This window comes from Acipenser ruthenus, chromosome 15 (assembly GCF_902713425.1).
Source record: "Acipenser ruthenus chromosome 15, fAciRut3.2 maternal haplotype, whole genome shotgun sequence".
NCBI classification, from domain to species: Eukaryota; Metazoa; Chordata; class Actinopteri; order Acipenseriformes; family Acipenseridae; genus Acipenser; species Acipenser ruthenus.
This window is the reverse complement of record NC_081203.1, coordinates 16,913,170-16,939,575: the sequence shown is the minus strand read 5'-3', so window position 1 is coordinate 16,939,575 and position 26,406 is coordinate 16,913,170. Positions and strand designations below refer to the sequence as shown.

At 41.0% G+C, this 26,406-nt stretch overlaps 1 protein-coding gene across 1 annotated transcript in view; it reads left to right on the top strand.

Annotated features, from left to right (window-relative positions):
• The window catches only part of LOC117422392 (sushi domain-containing protein 6-like), a 46,818-nt gene that overhangs the window by 9,949 nt on the left and 10,463 nt on the right, over positions 1–26,406 (top strand). Inside the window, exons 3-4 of the mRNA XM_058987222.1 lie at positions 19,220–19,414; positions 23,844–23,982. Coding sequence (XP_058843205.1) covers positions 19,220–19,414; positions 23,844–23,982 — 334 coding nt within the window. The remainder of the gene's footprint in view (positions 1–19,219; positions 19,415–23,843; positions 23,983–26,406) is intronic.

The window sequence follows — 26,406 nt, the reverse complement described above, 5'->3', positions numbered from 1 at the left end:
CTAACCGTATACTACATTGTAGTGGATTTCCTGTTTAAGGTGTGAGATCCCAGTGCTGAGGTTTTGATAGTGAATGTGTATTGAGCTCCCTGGATTTGATCCCAGTTGTGAGCTCTCTGTATTGAATAAGCTGGTTCTTGAGTTCTGTGTTGATTAGCTGACTGTCTCTCAGATGCCAGTGCTGAGCTCTTCTTAGATCAAACATTGGAGGTCTGTTTGCTAATGCGAGTAGAGTCTGAAAGTGAGTTTGTCAAGTCCGGACGGGATGTGATCTGCTCAGTACATGCCTCCAGTGATTACAGCCTGCGGCTCAGGAACGAGATCAATCTTAGTGCTAGTCTGCTTGCTGGTTATCCATTGTCATTCTAATGCACACAGGTTGAGAATCTGCCTTTTTCTTAATACTGCCCTTTTCTTAATCTGCTCTGCCTTTTTATCACAGATCTGTTCTTGAGATCTAGTGCTGGAAAACAGCCAGCAATGTACGTTTATGGGACTGAAGCAGTTTAATTGTGCTACTGGAGATTGCACTGTAACACAGAATCAAGCACTTTGTAATGCTGTTGCATTGTCTAGCAACGAATGAGTTTGCTTTTCTCTTCCTTGTATAATGCTTCATTAATTGAGTCCACTCACTGTGGGGAAGCCTGTGACTGGTTCACTCCCACCTCATAACTGTTACACAGGAGTTTTAGAATTCCTATCTGATGTCGAGCAAATAAAAAAGGAGGTTTTAGCTTCTAGTCAAACCCGCTCCTTATATCACTGCTATTATCACACTTCGGTTAATATCAATCACATGTATCAGTAATAAGCAATGCAATACTTACTGTGGGTCTATATTTGGAGTTCCAGGCATATTATTTATGCTTCCCAATGTTTGTGTTTTATTTCATTCTTATTTTGCCAGTTCCATCTATTCTAACTATTTTTGTTCAGTCCCTTTAAGTGATATTTGCATATACAGTATCCAGCACTGCCTGTTCTAAAAATAGATCAGGTATTTCAGAAATGTAGTACCTTATGAACCATGGTGAAAATATCTGCTTGGTTTGTACTGCATACTTTCAGTACAGACAGCATGCATGTTTACATTTTGTGAGCTGTGGAGGAGCTTTCATATGACAATCATAACTTGGAGTAAGTACCAAGGTTCCGACAAATATAGCGTTACACGTCCCCACGTGTTGTTACAACTGTTTAAATAACGTAGTTTCTTTTCAAAGCTCTTTTCAAAATGTCTGCTCTAGTGCACTGATAGTGTAAGGATTATTGCCCACATTATCAAACAGGTAACACAGCAATAATGATCCATGATGTGGACCGGAAACAGAAAAGCCAGAGCACTTGTTATGTTTATTTATTTCTTTTTTTCCTGCAGTGATTTAGAGGACAGATCTCAATTACAGGTACGTTATTTAAACAGTGGTAGCAATACGTGGGGGTGTATAACGCTATATTTCAATACGGGTGAACTGTGGAAGAATCTAGCAACCTAATTACATGATTTCAGATTTTCCTTTCAAGGACAGATTTGGTTTTGCTTGTGTAAAGAAGATCCCGATACTTGTACTGGGGCACTCAGGGATCCAGCAGTCTTTGCTGTGGTGATGGTGTCTCAGGGAGGCTCTGTTTCAGTTGTACTGGGGCACTCAGGAATCCAGCTGTCTTTGCCGTGGTGATGGTGTCTCACGGATGCTCTCAGTTGTTCTGGGGCTCTCAGGGATCCAGCAGTCTTTGCAGTGGTGATGGTGTCTCAGGGAGGCTCTGTTTCAGTTGTAGTGGGGCACTCAGGAATCCAGCTGTCTTTGCCGTGGTGATGGTGTCTCACGGATGCTCTCAGTTGTTCTGGAGCACTCAGAAATCCAGCAGTCTTTGCAGTGATGATGGTGTCTCACGGATGCTCTCAGTTGTTCTGGGGCTCTCAGGAATCCAGCAGTCTTTGCAGTGATGATGGTGTCTCACGGATGCTCTCAGTTGTTCTGGGGCTCTCAGGAATCCAGCAGTCTTTGCAGTGGTGATGGTGTCTCACGGATGCTCTCAGTTGTACTGGGGCTCTCAGGAATCCAGCAGTCTTTGCAGTGGTGATGGTGTCTCAGGGAGGCTCTGTTTCAGTTGTAGTGGGGCACTCAGGAATCCAGCTGTCTTTGCCGTGGTGATGGTGTCTCACGGATGCTCTCAGTTGTTCTGGGGCTCTCAGGGATCCAGCAGTCTTTGCAGTGGTGATGGTGTCTCAGGGAGGCTCTGTTTCAGTTGTAGTGGGGCACTCAGGAATCCAGCTGTCTTTGCCGTGGTGATGGTGTCTCACGGATGCTCTCAGTTGTTCTGGAGCACTCAGAAATCCAGCAGTCTTTGCAGTGATGATGGTGTCTCACGGATGCTCTCAGTTGTTCTGGGGCTCTCAGGAATCCAGCAGTCTTTGCAGTGATGATGGTGTCTCACGGATGCTCTCAGTTGTTCTGGGGCTCTCAGGAATCCAGCAGTCTTTGCAGTGGTGATGGTGTCTCACAGAGGCTCTCAGTTGTACTGGGGCTCTCAGGAATCCAGCAATTAGACTTGAGGCATGGCTGGTTAAATCCAGAACACATGAATCCCTGAGGGCAAAAATGACATTTCTACTGCCAGAGTTTGTTTGCAAAAGGGAGTGAGATTATATTTGTTTTCCTTTTGTTAATCATTGAAACAAGCTACTTAAAGACATATTGTCGAACTTAAAACATTTTGCTGATCTTGTTTTGAAAACAGTTTATCTTTTTACTGGTGATGTCGCCTGTACACTCTCTTCTTCTACCAATCGGAGTAAAAAGCTTGGTCACATGGTTGTGTATAAATAGCCCAGTGTGTGCGTGTAAGTTAAATGTCAAGTGCACATACAGTACATCTGTATTTCTATGCTGTATACATGAAGTTTGCTGCAGCAGAGGATACTGAAAGAAAATGAGCCGAATTTGCAGAGCATACAATTTGAATAATCTCTTAGCAAGGTGTTCTGTTTATACCACTGATTTTAATTGTTGGTATCAAAAGATATCTCTCTTTTTAAAGGTACTGGAGTTAGTGTATAGTATAGTTCATTTAAATGAACTGCCAGACGACAGTGTTGTGTGGAGCTGTATTCTACTGTGTGTTTTAAATTGCTAAATCAGTCTGTACCGAAGACACCGGCTGTTCAATTTCTAAGGTCTATAATTAGGGGTCTACCTAATTCGCGATTTTGTGGAAATCGGGAAATTGAGGGGTCTTTTAGGGGCCAATGCATACCAGACTGGTACGGAGAAGAAAAAAAATTAAAATGAACTGCTGCACACTGTAGATAGGCTTTTTTTTTGTATTCCTTCACAGTCCTGTGTGCATTGCACTTGGGCAAAAAAGAAAACGTCATTAGACAAATAACATTCTAGGTAGTTTGAAAATCTGGCGGTTCTAGTGTTAAGTAACTCGGTTTCCCACTTGTACAGTACTGTAAGTCTTCCTGCTCATCGGCCTCAATTGCATGTTTGTGGTTGTATTAGGCCTTCATTTGGTAATGTGCTTACTGTAGAGAATCATTTACACTAGTAGCTCTGCCAAAAACAGTTTTCAACTTGTATTATTAACCCACATTATAATAACTATCAGTGGTGTAATCTAGTGCCCTCAGGTTTTTAACTGTCCCAGTTTCAGTGCATGAAATCGAGCCTCTGGTTTTTACCCATCTCAGTTTCAGTGCATGAAATCGAGCCTCTGGTTTGTACCCGTCCCAGTTTCAGTGCATGAAATCGAGCCTCTGGTTTGTACCCGTCCCAGTTTCAGTGCATGAAATCGAGCCTCTGGTTTGTACCCGTCCCAGTTTCAGTGCATGAAATCGAGCCTCTGGTTTGTACCCGTCCCAGTTTCAGTGCATGAAATCGAGCCTCTGGTTTGTACCCGTCCCAGTTTCAGTGCATGAAATCGAGCCTCTGGTTTGTACCCGTCCCAGTTTCAGTGCATGAAATCGAGCCTCTGGTTTGTACCCGTCCCAGTTTCAGTGCATGAAATCGAGCCTCTGGTTTGTACCCGTCCCAGTTTCAGTGCATGAAATCGAGCCTCTGGTTTGTACCCGTCCCAGTTTCAGTGCATGAAATCGAGCCTCTGGTTTTTACCCATCTCAGTTTCAGTGCATGAAATCGAGCCTCTGGTTTGTACCCGTCCCAGTTTCAGTAGCATGAAATAGAACATCAGGTTTTTGTACCCCAGCTCTCAAGGAGTTTACAAGTGTAATCCATAATTTTGAGTCGGGGGTCGATTTGGATAAAGCTGTTAATAGCAGCTCTGATTGGCTGACCTTTTGTCCCTTTGAGAACTGAAACAAAAGGTATTATTTGTGCGGCCCATCTGTCGATGGTGGGGAGGTGCAGCTGCTCCCGTGGCTGTGGTCTTGGAGGGGGTCGAGGGGCATATGCTTCCTAGTAACCTGGGGGAGGGGGCTGTCAGCAGGGGAAGCAGTGTGATCTTGGTCGTGGAGATGAGAATTGATTGAAAGTCTGGCAGAGTGCTTTGGAACGAGACTTGTTGGGCATGATAAATAAAAGGCAATGCTTGTTCAACACCTGATGATAAAGGTATCAGATTCAGCCATTCTGATGGGCTAGCCTCTATTCTAATGTTTGCTCCCCTTTCTGTTGCAAGTTCATCCTGAACATCTGAAACACTTCTAAATATGGGAGTCATGTTAAGACAAGTCAGTGAATGGTTAAAGTCAGTCAGCCCAAAGCCTGTTGTTATTGTATAATGTCTTTTATAGCTGCTGTGTCCAAATAAACCATGCTTGAAACTATTATGACATACATTTTATACAGTAATGACCCAAAAGCGTAAGGGCTGTTTGTAATCTGAGCTTGCCATTTTATAACAGTGGTGCCAAAACTGGAAATGTTGCTTTTTTTCTTTTTTCTCATTGCTTCAGTTAAAATACCATTGTAAGTCAAGTATCCATTAAAATGCATTAGTAGCAACTGCACTTTAAACATATCTTCACAAGTGGATTTTTATATTGAAGGTTTATACATCACATTTTTTTAATGCCACGTGAAGCTCCCTGAGCTCCCACACTTTCTGTAGGTTGTCTGTCAAACTGCAAGTTTGTATTTAAATAGTAGGTACTGTAAGGTTGATAGATACTAATTTGAAGATTTTGTTCTCAAGCACCTTAGTTTACATTACAACTTTTCTGTGACGTCACCATCTCTTCTTTTGATAGAAGATTCTTAGAATTCTAAGAATCTTCAAACTCTGGGGTTTTCAACGGGGGGTACGGGTACCCCTGGGGCTACTTCTAAGGGTCATAGGGGGTACGCAGAACGACTCAGAAATGCAAACATTTTAATGAAAGTAAAAGAAAATATTGATCTTGAATTGATGTAATGGTATAATATATTATCACTAAATATTTCCTGTTTGTTTAGCAGCTCAAAGGTTATAGTCTAACCTAGTTTCATCCACCTGTACTTGTGTGATTTTGATTGAGCAGATCTCCACTTTGAAACGGGCGTCTGCCGATTCTATCTATGGACAGCTTTGCGCTGCTCATGAACTTTACAGTTTTCAACGCATCGTGTAATTGAATACTAATCGGTGAAGCACAATCTGTATTTTTTGGAAGTATAAATGCTCCGGTAAACATAAATAAGTCACAATGCACAAACTTTGACGTTTTTTGTTTTATTTCAGTGTGACAGCATTTTAGTAACAGCAGTAGCGTCTGGTTGAATTTGTTTTCGGTGTTTGGTAGAGTACAGTACATCCAGATTATCAGGGCCAGATTAACCTGTGTGCAAATTCCTGCTAATGTACAATACCAAGTGCTCCACGCCCTCTACCTCCTGGGAAAGATCTGCCCCTAATCCTACGTCAGAGGCGTCAGTCTGCAGGGTAAAATGTATGAATCAGGCTCAATTTTACGCATTCATTTATTTCAGTTTTAGGGCAAATTTAAAAACCTCACCTGTCTCAGATGTGCACAGTATGCCTCTTTAGATTTTAGAAACTTTCCTTTTTAATTAGGGGGTTTAAATTTTAGAATAAAGGCAGGTAAAGGTAAATGTGTGTATTGCAGGAGGCTGCAAGAAGGGTTTAAGTCATGCTTTTTTTTCTCCCCCATTTTATGTACTGTGCGGAAATCATGAAATTAGCCTAATACCACAATTTTTAAATATATTTTTAAGAAATAAAATACATTTTCATAATTTATTATTTGTATTTCATACAAAAAAATTGCATTAACTAAACTGTACAGCTCTGCTGTGTGCCTGCATGTAATATTCGCCATGCACATAGTGCTGTGCAGTGATTGTCATGTGACTACAGTATATGCAGTTGAGGCGGGATATTAAAATACTGCACACTGTAAACAAGAATATGGATGTCTCTAAAAATGTGTCTGCAGCAGATCGCGTAAAACAGATCCAGCAGGAGTTTACACAGCGATGGAGGTAAGCTCTTCTGTACATCCTGCAACGTTGGAAATCCAGAGCAGTACCACAACTGCTTTACTTGTTCCAACAGTCCACTGAAAACCGTGAAGCACGAAACACATTACATTTTGACCTGACAGAGGTGTTTATTTGCGCAAATATCTCTGGACAACCCAAACTTACGTAAATTCTTCAGACAGTGTAGCAAATGGTGGAGTGATTCCTTCATCAGCCCAGCTGAGACTACATACCTAAAGTTGCAGAGTATCACAAGCAGGAGATTATGGAATTGGTAAAACAGTACTTGTCAGTGGTCACACTGACTTGTCGACTGATGCCCAAGATCAGTATGTATTACACATTGTATTTGTTTTGCAAGGTCTAAATGGTGAACATGCATCTGACGTAGAACTGAAAGCTGTCCTTGCAGATACACTTTACCTACAGGCTGTTAATTACAACACAGTTTCACAAGATGCTGTGCGTAGGGCCCCCTCATCCTTCCATCCGGCCCTGCAGATTATCCTGTGTATTGTTTGGAGTCAAAAGTAAATACTTTTTCTTACTTGCAAAAGAAAAACGAAGTAAGAAAACAACATGAGAGTCTACAGAAAGTGCAAAGCAACAAAAGTTATACTGAGTCCCTTTGGACCATTTTATACTGGCTTTAATAAAAAGTATATCATTGTTATTCTAGTTTTATCTTAAGGTTAATGTTTTTGATGTTGTAAAGTTTTATTGCAACTGTGGTACCATTCAGTGAATGAAAACTGTAAAGGGGTACTTTGAGCGGAAACCTTCAGAAGGGGTACAGTTTAAAAAAAAGAAAAAGAAAAAAGAAAGGTAGAAAACCCCTGTGGCTTTGAAGAGAAGGGGTGTGCGGGCAGATATATTGTTGATGAACGAGTCCACAGAAAACTGGATTCATCAATATAGCAGTGTGGAGTAGTGGTTAGGGCTCTGGACTCCTGACCAGAGGGTTGTGGGTTCAATCCCAGGTGGGGGACACTGCTGCTGTACCCTTGAGCAAGGTACTTTACCTAGATTGCTCCGGTAAAAACCCAACTGTATAAATGGGTAATTGTGTGTAAAAAATAATGTAATTGTATGTGAAAATAATGTGATATCTTGTAACAATTGTAAGTCGCCCTGGATAAGGGTGTCTGCTAAGAAATAAATAATAATAATAATATAACCACAGTCAGAACAATTCAACAGAAAAGCGAATACCATTTTATCACGCAACAATCATTTCAAGTTAATTATAGTATTACATATTTCAACAATTACTTAATTATAGTATGACACATTTCAAACATAGGAAAAGCCCTTGGAAAAGGGCTTGCAATTTCAATTTAGCAGTTTAAATAGTGCCAAGCCAGCCTTGTGAACATATTTTTGATGCTACTCGGCTTTCCTATTATACAAGGATGAAATCACCAGTCAGCGTTTGTATACTTTCAATAAGTTTAACCTTTTTACTAAGTGTTTTGAAGTTATGGATTCCTATGCTGTAATTGTAAGTTATGAAACTTGACATTTCAAAATTGGTTTAAACCGCAATTAGGTTTTTATTACAGAGTAAGTAGCGGGGTTCCAAAACACATCCCACGTCCCCCATGTGTTGTTACAACTGTTTAAATAACGTACCTGTCATTTTTCTTTTCATTGTTATCATCCAGACAACATTTTACACTTATAACTAGGCTGTTTCAAAGCTTTTTTCAAAACACAGTAATTATGATGTGGTATGGAACAGAAAAGCCAGAGCACTTGTTATGTTTAAAAAAAAAAATAAATAAATAATAAATCTATCCCATATGTAATAGATTTGGTTGTATTGTTAGCCGTCAGTAGTTTAACGATTATTAATTGCACAGCAGCTTCCCTAATTAGATGATAAGATGATATCTCTTTAGCCAAAAAGCAGGCATGGCAATTCAGGACGTTACCGTGTTAAGAAGCAGTAAACGTGTCGTGAGTTTGGTATTAAAGCACGGTCAGGTGTTGCAGGAAAAGGGGGTTTAGTTAAAGGAACAGTAAAAGCAGAACGCATAGAAATACTTGGGACTGTAATTAGGAAGTGTATAACGTACTACTGAAGTCACTGCCGAGTTTAATTAATAATAATTTAGGGGATTAAATTAAATCTAATGCAGCTGACTTGATTGCAGAAGAATACCTGCCATTCGCTGCAAATGGAAAATAATTGTTTGGTAATGTCTAAAACAGGGGTTTCCAACATCATTCAATGAAGGTCCACTGACCTCACATAATCCTCTATCCAAGGTCCATGACCACACATTCGCACACAGCTAACCACACTTTATTTTTTCAACATTCCAAAATTCTTTAAAATACAGACAGGAGGTAGAGAATTCGGCTGTATGGCTCTAAGCTGTGGAAGGAATTGCTGTTCCTGTTAGGAAAGCTCCGACTGTAGCAATCTTTAAAACGAGGCTGAAGACACATTTTTATAGTTTAGCATATTTATCAAATTTGACAGTTTTTGTTGTTTTTATTGTATTTTTTGTATGTATTTATACAACAAATTATTTTTATTGTATTTACTGCATTTTCCTAGCTGCCTTTTCATTGTAATCTTTTGATGTTCTGCAGATGTTAAAGCGCTTTGTGGAAACTTGTTGTTAAAGGCACTATACTAAATAAAGGTTTGAGTGATTGATAGGCTTGCCAGGAGATCAGTCCAATGTAGAAAAAACGGTTTGGCTTTGTTTTTTCTTAACTATTTACAAGCCACGAAATAAAGCATGAAGCAGACGTCATAACTAAAAAACTTGAAATACAAATAATGTACAAAATTGAAGTCTAGTGTGAAACATGACCCTTCTTTTCCAGTACCACCCTTTTGAATTTGGGGTGTGGGCTGTGGTAGCAATGGGAAGGGTCTGCTGCAGGGGCTCATTAGTTATCCGTCTGCTGTGTTTATTTTTTATCATGTTCATTTTGGAAAAGCATGCCTCACAGGAGTACGTCAATCCAAACATTGTGCATGTTGCCAAAGCCAGTCGTCTCCAGATTGGGAATTTCTCAGGATCACGGCATTCAAGCAGAAACATGTCGGGGCAAGCACTACGTTAACAAAGCTTCTCTGTTAACGTGTCCCTGCCATGCAGGACACCCAGCTCCATCTGAACTCATCCTCCATCTACCCTGGGAAACACAGCACTGGCAGTCTTATTCCATGATCCTCTATCTACCTAGGGAAACACAGCACTGTCTACCAGGGACACACAGCACTGTCTACCCAGGGACACACAGCACTGTCTACCCAGGGACACACAGCACTGTCTACCCAGGGACACACAGCACTGGCAGTCTTATTCCATGATCCTCTATCTACCCAGGGACACACAGCACTGTCTACCCAGGGACACACAGCACTGTCTACCCAGGGACACACAGAACTGGCAGTCTTATTCCATGATCCTCTATCTACCCAGGGACACACAGCACTGTCTACCCAGGGACACACAGCACTGTCTACCCAGGGACACACAGCACTGTCTACCCAGGGACACACAGCACTGTCTACCCAGGGACACACAGCACTGTCTACCCAGGGACACACAGCACTGTCTACCCAGGGAAACACAGCACTATCTACCCTGGGAAACACAGCACTGGCAGTCTTATTCCATGATCCTCTATCTACCCAGGGACACACAGCACTGTCTACCCAGGGACACACAGCACTGGCAGTCTTATTCCATGATCCTCTATCTACCCAGGGACACACAGCACTGTCTAACCAGGGACACACAGCACTGTCTACCCAGGGACACACAGAACTGGCAGTCTTATTCCATGATCCTCTATCTACCCAGGGACACACAGCACTGTCTACCCAGGGACACACAGCACTGTCTACCCAGGGAAACACAGCACTGCTGTCTACCCAGGGACACACAGCATTGTCTACCCAGGGAAACACAGCACTGTCTACCCAGGGACACACAGCACTGTCTACCCAGGGAAACACAGCACTGCTGTCTACCCAGGGACACACAGCACTGTCTACCCAGGGACACACAGCACTGTCTACCTAGGGAAACACAGCACTATCTACCCAGGGACACACAGCACTGGCAGTCTTACTCCATGATTCTCTTGGTTCAACAACAAATGGGTTTTTTTTGCTAACAAGAAAACTTAAATTTGTAAAACCGCTCACTGAATTCAGTGGTAAGCTTACTCAAGAATCTTTAAAAAATACCATTGAAAGGTAATTTTCTTCCCTGAAAGGCTGCGTGATCACCATCTTCAAAGTTGGAAAATGAAAGCGGTCTGGCGACTGAATGTCTTCCTGAAACACGACCAACTTCTGCTTGAATTCTTTCACATTTTCCCAAAGATCAACAATTAACATTTGTTTTCCTTGCAGTGCTAAGTTAATATATTCAAATGTCCAAACATATCCACAAGAAAGCATCTATTTTTTGACAATGTGTTGTGCCGTTGTAATATATTGCAATGGTTATTGTTGTTAAGAAGCATATCTTTTTGTTCTTGTCGTTGCATTTGCACAGTAGTCTAGTAACCTGGTTACATTTAAATTGGAAACTGGGCTTGCGCTCATTTGCTGTTACATTGATGTAGGTACTTAACAGAAAAACAAATGCAATAAAATAAATATAATTTCCACTTCATGGGCAACCTCACAACATGCTGAAGGTCACGTAGCATTTTTCTTTTTTTTTTTTAATGGTTAAATTGAGTCATTTGCCCGTTTTAGTCGGCAAACACTTTTACATTTGTAAATCTGTCTATTGCTCATCTGTTTTTAGCTACACAGAGCCATGGTTTCCCCCCAATGTATGAACTTTGTTCTAGAGATCTACAGATCTACTGTATCTAGAGGCCTACACAATACAACTGCATTTATTGCAATATTTTTGTCAAGTGCTTCTCTGCCTGCAGCTATTTCATATTGAGTTACTCTCTATTGAGTCGTAAATGCGGCTTTATTTAATTCCCTTTTTTTAAATGATAGCAACACAATGGACAACCTGTTTGTATTCTTAAAAGAGGATGTTTTCAGCCAGTCTCAAGGACTGGGAAGGGATGATTAACCCACTCTGCTCACTGATTGCAAGCATTGTGGATTTCCAAACTATTGCATCTGTGCATCCATCCTGTCTGCGTCATAGGATTGGTTGACATGCTATTCCTTTTTAACCATTAGACTGTCAACAGCATGATTTTAAATATTAGGTGAATAAAACACTGCTCACCCAGCATTGAAAAACAAGATAAAACAACAATATCTGTTGCAGTAATCCTTGATTCCAAAGTGCTCAGCAATAAACACACACTCTCCACCTGTTTATATTGAAACATTCAAAACCTTGTTGCTTTAAAATCCAGGTACAGGGTGTTCATAAACAGAGCTGCTGAAACTTCGCATGGGGGTCACAAGTGGTTTTAAGATCATCATTATTTATAGCTCATAAAAGGCCCAGCTGCAGATTTTTCTTGCATTAACCCTTTCAGGACAAAGCATTTTTCAGTGGGATGCTCCCCCAGGACCAGCCGTTTTTCAGTGGGATGCTCCCCCAGGACCAGCCGTTTTTCAGTGGGATGCTCCCCCAGGACCAGCCGTTTTTCAGTGGGATGCTCCCCCAGGACCAGCCGTTTTTCAGTGGGATGCTCCCCCAGGACCAGCCGTTTTTCAGTGGGATGCTCCCCCAGGACCAGCCGTTTTTCAGTGGGATGCTCCCCCAGGACCAGCCGTTTTTCAGTGGGATGCTCCCCCAGGACCAGCCGTTTTTCAGTGGGATGCTCCCCCAGGACCAGCCGTTTTTTGGCTGTAGTTGACTCTCTTCCTCTAAAAATTCACTAAAGGTTTTTTACAGTAGCATCCTGGAAATGGTGTCCTTTTTTCAGAACACTCTGGGGAACATTATAAAGTAGTTAAGAAACCATATAAACCTTAGTTCATGAAATAGTATATGCTTATATCCACTAATTGATATTTATAAATGTTAAAACACATGAGACAGAATAAATGTTCTAATATAATTAGAAGTCAAAGACATCAGATTTACAGTGTTTCCCCTTTTTTATTAGCTCTAAACAAGTTCCTGTGACCTTTTGTTTCTGCCTGGCTGCTATAAACTGTCTCCACCCTTTAGACACTAAATGCCCCTCTCAGTGACATCACACGAAGAACAAAATATGATATGTGTTTCAAGCCTGTACTGCAAAGTACGGTGGCCCTGTAAGTCATCAAAACAAAGTGCTTTACTGACATTGAGAAAGACTTGTCCAAATGTTTGCCATAGAATTGAAGTTTCTTCACAAAAAAAGGTAGTTTTCCTCTGGAAACCATTGTGTGGTGAGCACATAGTCCAGGGTGTACAGCAGTACATTTGATGTCTCTGTACTAGTCTAAAGTTATGGTTGCATTTCTTTCTTTCCTGCCGTACTGCACATTTTGAACGCTTTAGCTGTGCTCTGTATTACACAAGGAGTATCACATTTTGAACTCTGTAGCTGTGATCTGTATTACACAAGGAGTATCACTTAGGGATGCAACCGTTATGATTTTCCCAGTCCGAAATCAAACCAAAACTGACATTTGCATAAAATTCCAAATCGAACGATACTGACAAAAGAGAAAAAATTTGGGTTTAGTTTTTTTTTTTTTGTACAGTGAAAGCGTGGACAGTCTCAGCACGAAGCGGCTGCATTTTCAGGCGCTCATCACACACTCTGCTGCATGCAGACGGTTCATATTAACATCCCTTAATAATTTGAATATGGTAGCATAAATGAAAAGTTATGACAAGACTTCCCTGATTGATTCTGACAGCCCTCAGTAGGGATAACAGTGGCTTCACACTTAGTCTGTGTTCAGATGTCTAGGGCTGTTTTCATATGCAAACACAGCCTAGGTACTCTAGGCACTCTCACTATTTAATCATATCCTGATGTAACTTTCACTATTATCTGCTGTATTATTGAATTGTGGTTTGTCACACTTGAGAATTATTGTATTTCTTGTTCTTATTGTATGACTTATATTGTAACACTTGAATGTATTTGTATTTGCTTGCAATTGTAAGTCGCCCTGGATAAGGGCGTCTGCTAAGAAATAAATAATAATAATAATAATAATAATAATAATACTCTAACTTAAACCTTTTGCTAAAAAAAAATGCATCCTTTAGAAGTGAAAAGCTGGAGCTGAAAAAAAAGTTTGAGTTTGTCGCATCAGTTAAATTACTCTGTGTAGCCATAATACAAAATGAAATAATGATGCTAAACTGACAAACAGCCAATTGCAAAAGTATTGAAGGAAAATGAAATGTTTGTGATCCTGAACCATTGTGAAACTGGAATATGGACACATTTCTCGGAGCTGCTTTAAATTCGATGCTTCTGTGAGCAAGTCAGTTTATTTTGTATTTACTGTGCATGTATTTATTATTATTATTATTATTATTATTATTATTATTATTATTATTATTATTTATTTCTTAGCAGACGCCCTTATCCAGGGCGACTTACAATTGTTACAAGATATCACATTATTTTTTACATACAATTACCCATTTATACAGTTGGGTTTTTACTGGAGCAATCTAGGTAAAGTACCTTGCCCAAGGGTACAGCAGCAGTGTCCCCCATCGGGGATTGAACCCACAACCCTCTGGTCAAGAGTCCAGAGCCCCAACCACTACTTCACACTGCTGCCCACTTAAATTAGTTTTGTTTGTCTGATTTACTGTTTCTGCATTCTATTGGCATATTGATTGCATTCAAGTGTAAGGGCCTTTATACGTAGATGGGTCATATGTATAAATATCTCATGAGCTGCATTTCTACTCGGATGTAATTTGCCTCTTACAACCGGCCGCAGTGACAGTCCTGTTACCCCCATGTTCTTTTCCTACAATCAATGTTTAGCCCCCTATGCTTTGGTGGTACGAGAATATTTCAACGATGTGTTTTAGGACCGTTGGATTAGTCGTGGATCTGCCCATTCAGTGGCCACCACGTAGTCCTGTTCTCTCCACGTGTCCTTTGGGGATTTATGAAGAATCATGTTGCAAAACAACGATCTGAGACTACGGGGAGCTGAAACAAGCTGTCAGATGCATTTCATCTCGTCACTCCATCCAGCGATCTGAGACTACAGGGAGCTGAAACAAGCTGTCAGAGATGCATTTCACCTCGTCACTCCATCCAACGATCTGAGACTACAGGGAGCTAAAACAAGCTGTCAGAGATGCATTTCACCTCATCACTCCATCCAACGATCTGAGACTACGGGGAGCTGAAACAAGCAGTCAGAGATGCATTTCACCTCGTCACACCATCCAACGATCTGAGACTACGGGGAGCTGAAACAAGCTGTCAGATGCATTTCACCTCGTCACTCCATCCAACGATCTGAGACTACGGGGAGCTGAAACAAGCTGTCAGAGATGCATTTCACCTCGTCACACCATCCAACGATCTGAGACTACGGGGAGCTGAAACAAGCAGTCAGAGATGCATTTCACCTCCATACAGAAGATGTGGCACCGAACATGGCGATGGATCATTATCTGCCCTGAAAATGGTGACGGTCGCATCGATCTTCTGGACGTCTAAATACAGTTAAATACTTGTACCGAATGCAGTTAAGTACTTCTAAATACAGTTATCATTCTTCCACGTTTTTCAGTTGTTGGTCGGTGCACTGTAGAAAAACAAAAACATGGAGGTAACAGGACTTTGTGGACACCCTGTACATTGGTATGAGTTATGCAGTACCACTGTATTGAGCTTATTTGTCACAGCTGAAAAAATGGCATGTGTGTAATAATGGTATGTCCCGTTTCCTTGGCTGCACAAATGCACAAAACTTTCATTTCAGTTTTACTGAAAGGCGTTTAGATGTCAAAAAAGTTGATAAAAACCAAATCAATCATAGTGACTTGCATCCCTATTATCCGTTGTTGCGCTCGGTGCCTGTGATGAAAGCGCTGTATGTGTTCATGCCCACGTTTACAGAAGGGTCATCCCTAGTGGTGTCATGGCAGTGGAAGTGAAAACTCACAGTTCTTTTAAGCCTTGTGATCTTCAGTCACACATTTCCAGTTCCTCATACTGTAAATTACATGGGTTTCTTTATTCCTATGGTGGAAAATCTTTAGCACAAGCCTTTGCAAAAAGACAAGATACATTGTGCTATCTGGGGTACCCAGTTTGTTTGTTTTTAGAGCGCTTCAATTATGATTAAACCTGGTCTGGACATACTTTAGCTCAAGCTATTGAGCCTATCTGAAGCTGGAGCTGCTGCCCGTCCATCTGCTTCACATTTGTATTATATGATTATATGATTATATGATTATCTTGGATTGTCTTATATTGAGTATCCAATAAAAATATACCCTTTCTGGCAGTAATCTCACAGTACAAAGCTGCTGCAACATATCTTGGAGACCATTTAAGGTACTTAAAACTGCAGGCTACATGTGTCCATGTGATTGACCCAAAATGGCTAGATCTGCTATAGCTTAGTCTCCCACACAGCTTCCCAGACCCTCTCTAGACCCTGCCCCTGCAGATGCACTCTTGTGTCTTTGTGGCTGGATTACTGGAAAGTCTTCCAGAAACCGTCTTCAGGCACATCAGATATCCCTCCTGCTCCGTTGGCTGCCTGTGGCCCAGAGGGTATTGCGCAAGATCCTGCTGCTGCGCAAACTTCAAGCTGATTTCTTGGTGACCAGGCTCCTGTATCTTTCCAATATGGTGCAATGTTCCAGGCCACAGCTTGTGTTCTAGGAAAGCAGCCTGTCTCTGAGTCACTGCTGCCTGCACTTCCTTCGGGAACCTGTTCACTTGCGTTGCTCCTGCTCTTAGGAAATACAAGCTTATCTATTTTGTTTTCAATTGAATGCCAAAGTAATGACTTTGTTTTTCCAGAGCTTGCAGGAAGTGTTTTTTTTTTTTTTAAACTCACCAACATTCTTAAATGTATATGGGTACAACAATAATAACAAATTGCTGCTCATAATGTTTCCTTCCGGTCCCTCGGCTCTAACCAATAGGTCGCTGTGACAATCTGTAATAGTGTACAGTTCTATACAGTGCATTAGTTTGCTCCAGTGCTGCAGCTTCATGATCGATATAAATCAGAAACCAGGGCAGGACTATCCGGAAGCAGTATCTTTTGGATTGTAGCAGTGGGACCCCCTGGATCTCCCTTCTGGTGTATCTGCAGGATACAGTTACACTGGGGCTACAGAACAATGGAGCTGTTCATTCTCAGAGAAGCTGAGAAGGCCACAGGGGAGCTCTGAACCAGGGGCACAGCAGGGGCACTTCACAGTAACACAGGAGCCCTTTTACAGGAGTAAAAGGTTGTTTCTTATTTTTCAGTAAGAAACAACCTTTAAACTAAAAGCTGCTGGGAATCTTCCACCATGTTCAGGCTGTAAAAACGATGCAAGTGGTTACTGTAGAGGATTAAATAGAGCACTTTATCACCTCCTATAACTTGCAAGAGTGGTTATCCCCAACCCTTCCAGTCCTTTCGTACATGGCATTGGAGATTGGATCAGTGGTGTTGAGCAGCAGTGTTGTCCTACCACAGTGTGCCTGTAACGATTCCTGACTCGTACAGCTGGATGTTATTTTCCAAACACAGCCCAGGCTGTCATTTTCTGAAGCCTGCTCTCTTCAGCTGGTGGTTTTCTGTGTGCTGTAATTATCCATTACAGGCTACAATAGGTGCTAACACTTTGAAATCCACTGAATAACTCTTGTGGGAAATGTACGTTTTTGATGGTATTGGAATCTGTCATGGTGACACATTATTCAATGCTTTTCGGGCATTTTGTTTTATATTGCTGTCAATGTAACTAAGCCAGGTCTGTGCAGAAGTAGCCTGAATGAGGCAACCTTTAGCGGGGTTTTACTGTACACATGTGGAGTTTTTCATTTCTAAGTGTTCAATTACATGATGCCTATGCTTCTATACATCTAGCACCCATGAACTGCTGACATCCCGAGATCCATTTGAGTGGGTACAGGACTGAGCGACTGAACCTTGAGAGAGAGTACTTTGTAAAGTACTTTGTAAAGAGCAGGCTGAAAACTGTGCATCCCGGCAGCTTTAGTAGTGACAGCTATAGAGGATACAGCCTGCCAGGGAACTTCTGGTTGGTAGGAATCAATTATTTGAATCTAATGGCAGTTGGCAGTCCGATTTTGTAAAATTGCATTTGGTCTTTTTTTTTAAGCAAATCGTACTGTAGATAGATATCTATTAATCTCTGCTTAACCCAGAAGCCCATTACTACCCCATCTTTCCTCATTTGGTCTTTGCGAAACTCCTACCCACAGTAAAGCTGTCCGTCACTTGGTGAGCTCAAGAATGTGACTAAAGACTGTACTATACTTTTACCCAGGTAGTGGACTGTTCCAAGAATACTACAAAAATAACTGCAGTGTCATCTATCTCTCAGCTTTTATTGCCAACATTTTATTACTGCGTGCAGACACCTGGGTTTTATTGTGCTATAACTAAACTGTACTTTTAATTTGAGGCGGGAGTGTAAAGTGAAAAGTTCTGTAAAACTGTTTTAATTGTATGACTGGAAGCAGTGAATCCGTTTCTAATCATATGACTTGAAGAAGTGAATCAGTTTTTAATCGTATGACTTGAAGCAGTGAATCAGTTTTTAATCGTATGACTTGAAGCAGTGAATCAGAGATTTCCGTTGGTCTTCGGAATCTCCAAAGGGTTTGGACGACAGGAAACTATTTGTGCAGTAAGGTTCATGCGTCTGGATTCCTATTGCCCCTGCCATTGGGCTGCTGATGCCTAGTCTTTCCATGTTCACTTATTCAAGGTTGAAGATGTAGAAAGAATGAGAGCAGCTCCGTTGTATGCAGATCAAGTGCATGCCCAGGGACCTGCCTGGTGAGACCGTTTTCTTACCATAAAGCTTTCAAATCTCCCACATACCGTAAGGCAGGGTTTCCCACACTTTCTTGGCTAAGGCCCACATGACATTAGGCATTGTGACTGAGGACCCCCGCCCAGCATTTGTGTTTCAGTTTTGATCCCGTTGGTGAGAGAGGTTGTTTGCTTGTGCTGGTGAAAGTACTGCTGCTTTCATTACGTTCAGAGTCAAATCTCAGGTGTTTGAGAACACGCTCCGTACTGTACTCGGATTACACTGTCTGACTTCAAAAGAAACTTAAACCTGCCTGGAAAGGGAAGCTGTGGTTTGTTTGTTTTATTTATGTAGGGGGAAGAACATATCAAGAACGAAACCATCCATTGGCAGCAATCCTGCATTTATTTCTTTATTTTTTAAATTGTTATAATTATACAGTGCCTTAATGTAATTGCCTATTTTGTTCTCCTTAAAATCAGCCCCTTCTGTTATATAATGGTACATACTGTTAGCGCAGGCACAAGCGCATCAATGCCTATATTCATTCTCTCTCTCTCTCTCTCATCGGAGACTGTGTTGGAGCATATAACCGTACAATGGTGTGTTTGATGACTTCTATTCAAAAGCTTTCCAAGAACCTCTGAATAATAATACTAAATCATGCACTTGTATTCTGGAGCAGTGGAATGAAGTATTGAGGGTTCTTGAAACTGAATCCTCCAAAAATACATATTGTTGCTTTCTGAAGAAAACATGCTATTAGACAAAGTTAACCCACTGTCTCCAAGTTGCATTATGCCACCAATACAGCCCTCAAAGACTTCCCCCGCTGGGCGCTTTCTGACTTTCTTTGTGTTTGTTTGGCAGGGTGTCAACCGCCGTTTGAGCCGGAGAACGGGGGGTACAAATGCCACCCCTCACCTTGCCTCCAGCTGACGGAGGGCACTGTGATCGAGTATTTCTGCGACGAGGGCTACACGCTGAAGGAGGATTACAAATACCTAACCTGCGAGAACGGAGAGTGGAACACTGCCACGGAGATCAGCTGCAGGCTCGGCCAGGGTCAGTGCTGCTGCCTCTCACTCTGCTTTTACCTTGCCTTTGTGTTGCCATAGCAGGGATATACAGTAGAGAGAGTAGAGCAAGAGGGCATAAGGCAAGGCAAAGCTTAAATACTGCTTGTCAGAGTCTCGTTGCAGTTTTTGCTCTGATAAACTCTAAATGTTGTGAACATGTGTTCTGCAGAGACGTGTCATATTAAAGTAAATAATATGGGGTGTCTATTTACTGTACTTATCATGAGAACATCTCTACAGTGAAGCCGGTTTAGCAAAGTGGGATGGAAAAACTGTATGCAATGAATACCTTAGCTTCTGAAAATGCTGATTTAAGGTCTTTTCACAGCAAGAGCGTCGGCATCTGGTGTATTTTGACGCAGTCAAGTTTTCAATCACCGAACACAACATCTTCTTAAAGTACAGAATTATATTGTTATATCTATCAGCACTAAGCACTGTAACAGCAGTACTATCTCATGATAACTCATTACTAGGGGTCTACTTAAATCGCAGTAAATTTACATATGTTTCACGGGTAGGTTATGGAATTAGGATTTCGCTGACCTGTTTAAACATTAAATAAACTTAAGTAGACAATATTTCAGAGCACTATACCTAAAAATAGTGGTACTTGCTTCCTTACTGAAACAGAGTGCTGTCATGTGTTAAAGGCAAGCATGCAACTTCCTCCAGTAGTTTCTGCTGACATTCTCTGTCTGGTGCGGACTTGCCCATACATTGAGACTGCACGTCTGCATCCACTGAATTGGTTGGAAGTGTAAGGCAAAGCTTTGCCAAGTTATACAGATGTGGAAATCGATTAGAAACAGTTCCAAAACTCACTTACCCAAGGGCATCTGGCATGTATTTTACAAAAAAGAGCCGAAATGGCAGATGCAGACCAGCTGTAAGACAACTGAAACTGGAAACATAATATTATCCTGCCACACAAGATGATTAGTATTTATTTATTTTTTTATTCAAAAAGAAGAAACTTGTGAATACTGTATTGGTAAAAAAAAAAACTCCTACCAATAAAAAACAGATAAATGACTAAAGCGAAATAATTATCCATCGTTTTTAACACATACAGAAACAAAGAAAACAGAGAAACTAATAATAATAATAATGATCATATTGACACGACACCTGAATAAAATCTGATGCGGGCAGGTCATTTAGATTACTTTCATCTCCGTCTAGAAAACATTTTCAAAACAGGACATCAAATAAAATAAAATATAACATTAGAGAAATAAATAAGGGGGATCTCAAATGTCTGTTCAGTATCTTGTCTCAGTCGTCATCTCCTGCTCTGCAGCTGCATGCAATCTCTCACACACACACACACACACACACACACAGACAGAGTGGGGGGGGGGGGGGGACGGGGGGACGGACATTCCGAAAGTATTTAGCTTTCATATGACTTGCACTTTTGGACATGTGGAACGGGAGATACAGACGTTTGAAATAGTTAAGTGCCAATCCCATTCCCCATTAAACGCGGCTGTAATGAAGGCATGTCCCACCCACCGCAGGCCTAAACCAATTACATGGGGACATTCACCATAGTCATGGCTATAACTACCCTATAATGACATATTACAAGATGTGCAAAACAATTACCTCCATCTGCATGTACAGTTTCTTTGGGAAATATCTTGACACGATCATCAGCCGAAATATACTTTTGCTTTTTTTGCTTTGTCATCCATTTCTGGTATTTTACCTCCAATGCTGAAAACTAGACTTTAGCAACCTGGATCAAAACAGTGCAGCACTGACTTTGTCCCACCCCCTACTGTGCAGTACAGGTCACAGAATGCACTGATAGGCTGATTAAAACATTGTTGTCATTTTTTGCCTAAGTGCAATGCACACAGGACAGTGAAGGAATAAAAAAAAGCTTATTTACAGAAGGAAGATATGTAGTCTGCGTCGCTTGCGTTGCGCAGTAGTTTAAATGAGTGTTTTTTTTCTCCGTACTTGTCCGGTATGCATTGGCCCCTAAAAGAGGTGAGTTTCGCGGTGATCCCTCAATTTCCCCTACTCATTAATAAAGTGCTATGTATTTTGCAGAAATATAAAATAAAAATGGGAATATGTTATAAATATTGAGTATGTATTCTACATTTCGTTAGTGGTTTTGAGTCTTGTTATCTTTACTGCACTGTAGAGCAGTCTTTCTTTACCGTACTTCTTCACTGTTAAAAGTGAAGTGCCTTCCTATTTGACACCCAGACATACAGTCACAGCAATGACCATTATCTTTATGTATAAAATAGTTTGAACGCTTCCTACCTGTTGCTGGTCGATTATTCGCCATGCTGATATTATTATTTATTGGTTAAATAAGTAAGTTGACTTTGGACACCCACAGATAAATATGAACAAAGTCTTCTTTAGACACAGTGTGTTTTACACTATGCAGCTGTTGTGAAAGCACAGTCTTTTTTAGAAGCTGTGTGTTTTGCACTACGCAGCCGTTGTGAAAGCCTCCATAAGATGTACAGTATTGTATGAAAGATACTGTTGTGCGGGACGCTGATGCTTGGACGGGGCATGCTTGGGGTGAAAGCACCTCAACTGCTAGGGATGCAAGTCAGTCATGATCGGTTTGTTTTCGGTAAAATCAAAATGAGAGTTTAAAAAACAAAAAACATTACATTTGTGCAGCCAAGGGAACAGGACATACCATTATTACACACATGTTGTAGTTTTTAACTGTGAAACTCAATACAGTGTTATTGCATCACTCATACCAATGTAGGAGACGATTAGACACAATACTAATAAATATTCATTTTTTGTATTTATTATTTTCACGGCAGATCCCGTGTGAGTAGAGCTGCAGCTGCATAATCAATATGCTGATTTAGAATGCAGCAACAAAGTAATCAGACAAACAAAACTCATTTCAATACTTCTGTTTTCTTTCAGTACTTTTGCATTTGGCTGTTTTAGTCCGTTTAGCATATTTAATTTTGTATTAGAGGTTACACAAAGTAATTTAACAGTCGCGACAAACTTAAAAAATATATGTGTATATATATGTTAAACTTCCAGGTTCAGCTTTTCACTTCTGAGGATGCATTTTTTTAAACAAAAGATTTAAGTTAGGGTACCCAGACTGAGTGTTTGCATATGAAAACAGCTCTAGACATCTGAACACAGACTAAGTATGAAGCCATGGTTATCCCTACTGAGGGCTGTCGGAATCAGTCAGGGAAGTCTTGTCATAACTTTTGATTTATGTTAATATGAACCGTCCACATGCAGTGAAGTGTGTGATGAGCTTCCGAAAGTGCAGCCGCTTCGTGCGGAGATTGCCAACGCTGTTTCATTGTACAAAAATTCAGTTTCAGTTGTTTTTTTCTCTTTTGTCGGTGTCGTTCAGTTGTGATTTTTCTGTGAATGTCGGTTCAGTTTCTGTTAGAGGAAATCCTAACCGTTGCATTACTACACACAGTCCCTGTCTTTCACATAGCAGAGAGGAAACCAGGAAGACCTTGACAAACACGTAATATAATTGCAAAAATATTCAAGACGCTGACCATTTACATTTGGTGGTTTTGGTAATAAATGGAAGGACATTGTTTGTCTTCTATTTAAAACTTTGTTTTGCCAGGCCATTGAGGGGGTTAATACTGCTGCTCTGCATTCATTCACAAGTTCAGAGCCGAGTCTGAAACTTCTTTTAAAGAATAGGCTTCCCTTTAACACATTGAGAGAGATATATATGGTGCTTCAGCATTCGTTCTCTCCAGACAGGCTAGACCATTGGTTTTAGTTCTACCCTGGTCTTCCTGTGTCTCTCACCAGGTTGACAGGTGATGCTGTTCTCATGCTTTTGTCTGTCAGAGTGGTAGCTCTTATTCAAAGAGGCAACTACACCATAGTCATTAACACTGAATGTTAAATCAGTCAAGGCAAGGTGGTTGTTTTGTAATGAGTAATATGCATCTGTTTTGGTACAATTATTTATTTACTTGTCAAGGCTCCAGAAATATTAAGACACTTCAAACATAAAGCAATGCCATTGACATGTACTCTACCCAAGACTTTTTTTTAAAACAAATGCTGGTAATTATTTGTTTTATGAAAGGTAGACCAGCTCGAAAGAAATGACATGCTCTTCTGCTTCACCCAATCACTCTTCTCTTACCTAGCCTTTGTGTTTGCCTTGTCAGTGGATATTTATCAGAGTAGAACAAGAGATTTTTATTGCTTTTACTTGAAATATTCTGTGTGTGTGTCAGCGTACCAGTTGCTGGCACACCTTTTGGGTGTACATGGACCTAATTTAGCTGGTGTGCGTGGGTGTGTGTGCAGACACATGGATAGAGCTGATGAAACTCTTTCCCTTGTCAATGCGAGATGTGCAGGAATGTTAAAGGTTACCTCTGATTTTGTCCCCCTGTCTCCACTAGATAAAGACCAGCGCTCGTCCCTGGAGGTGCCCACACTCTCCATCGTCGCCACAACCGTAAGCTCTGTGGCCCTCATCCTCCTGCTCGTGGTCCTGTTTGTTCTGCTGCAACCGAAACTCAAATCTTTCCATGACAGCAGGTGAGTGAGTCCCAGCAGCTCAAGCCTGCTCCACAGAAGGCTGCTTCAGTACCAGGGCTCGCAGGACAAGTGGCCTTCGATCGTTCAGAAAATGAATTTCTACCAGCGATAATCGCTACCAGGGTTTAATGGCCTTTTCTGCTCTTTGCTATTCTCCCCAGCATATCTTTCAAAACACGATCTTACAAAATACTTTCATAAATCTGACCTGTTGTGTACTGCCACTCACTATATAGGTCTCAATGTGCAGTTTTGAAAGAAATTGTATTTTAATTTGTAACATGACATCTCGTACTACGCTAGGTCAAAGAAGGTTCCCAGTATTCTTGCCTTGCAGGAAATCTGTGGCACTGCAGTGTCATTGATTACTAAGCAGACCCTGAAGGGATGAGGACAATTTCACTCTCCAGGGGAAATTACCATGAATGACCTTTAACCTAATGTACAGCTGTGGCCAAAAATTTTGCATCACCCAATATAATTAACAAATTTCAATTCATAAAGTCGAATGAAACCTGCTGAATTACATACTGCTTTGTAGTTTTCCATATAATTAATGAAAAAACTGATAAATTGAAAAATGCAACATTTCAAAATCTAACATTAAATACCGCTTTATCAGGGCTCCCAAATAAGTGGCTGTCCCAATTAAATGAGAGGCATTTGAGACAACCTTAGTTACACTTTTTTGTTTCTAAATGGAAAAAAAAAATGAAATCACATCACATTATGATTAAATGTTAAATACATAGCGCCTGCGGGCTTGCCTGTAAGCTGCCCAGAGCTACGTTGTCCTCTGACGCTGTAGCTCTGAGGTGGCTGCATGGTGAGCCTGCAGTGTGTAAAAGAAGTGGTCAGCTGATGGCACACACTTCGGAGGAAAGCGTGTTTTCGTCTTTGCCACTCCCGAGTCAGTCCGGGGGTGGTAGCGGTGAGCTGACCCTAAAAATAATAATAATAATAACTATTCCAAATTGGGGAGAAAATAATAAAAACAATTGGCGACTACGAAATAAAAAAATTAAATACATAATTAAAAATACGAGTCAGTGTTTTTTTTTATTTTTTATTCCTAAACAAAATTAAACACGCCTGAAATGTTGACACGCCAACTGTCTTTGCAACAGCAGCCTGAGAAACCACAGGAGACTCGGCTCCTTCAAGAGTTCAATGAGGTTTACGCAAGTCACAGCTAATCACGTACTCCCTGCACTGCGCTACGCAAACCTGTCTTGCTCTGAAAATCTCCGGTCATCATTTGAAAGTACAGTATCCCAATTAAACGAAGTGAAGTCCCAATTAAACAACATAAATAGCATTGGGAAGAACCGTCTCCCAGAGTTGTATCCCATTTAAGCAGAAATCCTGATTATAAGTATATATAATTGTTCATTGCAGCAGTTAGGATTGAACTCATTGCCACAAAAGCAAGGAAATGTGGCGTTAGGATTTTTAGCCCTAACTCGCCATTCCCCCCCCCCACACAAGCAGCCAAAGGAACCGCAGACTGCCGTCATCAGGCAAGACATAGAACATGCAGCTCTTCCAGATGACACAAGAGACATCCATCATCATCGTCCACCGGTGCTGCAGTAATGGATATACATGCACACTTCAACACATACACACCCACTTCAGGCTGCAGAACCAGATCAACTTTACAAAAATAGAACGATGTTTGCAGCCCACGCCTGGTATGAAGAGATGACTGCCAAGTGCACTCTGAGGGTCATTAACCATAAGCCAGAATGAAATTTATCACGTGTCATGTGCTGCTAAGAAGGAATTTAGTTGGTTAGCTACCACTCCTCTGACTTTAGATAGAAAGGGGAGATTTGAAATAGGCCTAAAATTGTTCAGGGTTTGGGGATCAAGGGTAGATTTTTTAAGCCGTGGTTGTACTGTAGCAACCTTGAAGGAATTAGGAACAGTGCCAGATGAAAGTGAGCTATTAATAATATTGAAGGCAGTACTGTTCATTTCAGAAGAAATGTCTTTCAGCAGTTTAGTAGGTGGGGTCTAAAGGACATATAGTGGATTTTGTCTTACCAACTAGGTCAATCAAATCTAGCAGAACCCAGACAAATCACTGGTATAGCAGAACCCAGACAAATCACTGGTATATCAGAACCCAGACAAATCACTGGTATATCAGAACCCAGACAAATCACTGGTATATCAGAACCCAGATAAATCACTGATATATCAGAACCCAGACAAATCACTGGTATCGCAGAACCCAGACAAATCACTGGTATATCAGAACCCAGACAAATCACTGGTATCGCAGAACCCAGACAAATCACTGGTATCGCAGAACCCAGACAAATCACTGGTATATCAGAACCCAGACAAATCACTGGTATCGCAGAACCCAGACAAATCACTGGTATCGCAGAACCCAGACAAATCACTGGTATATCA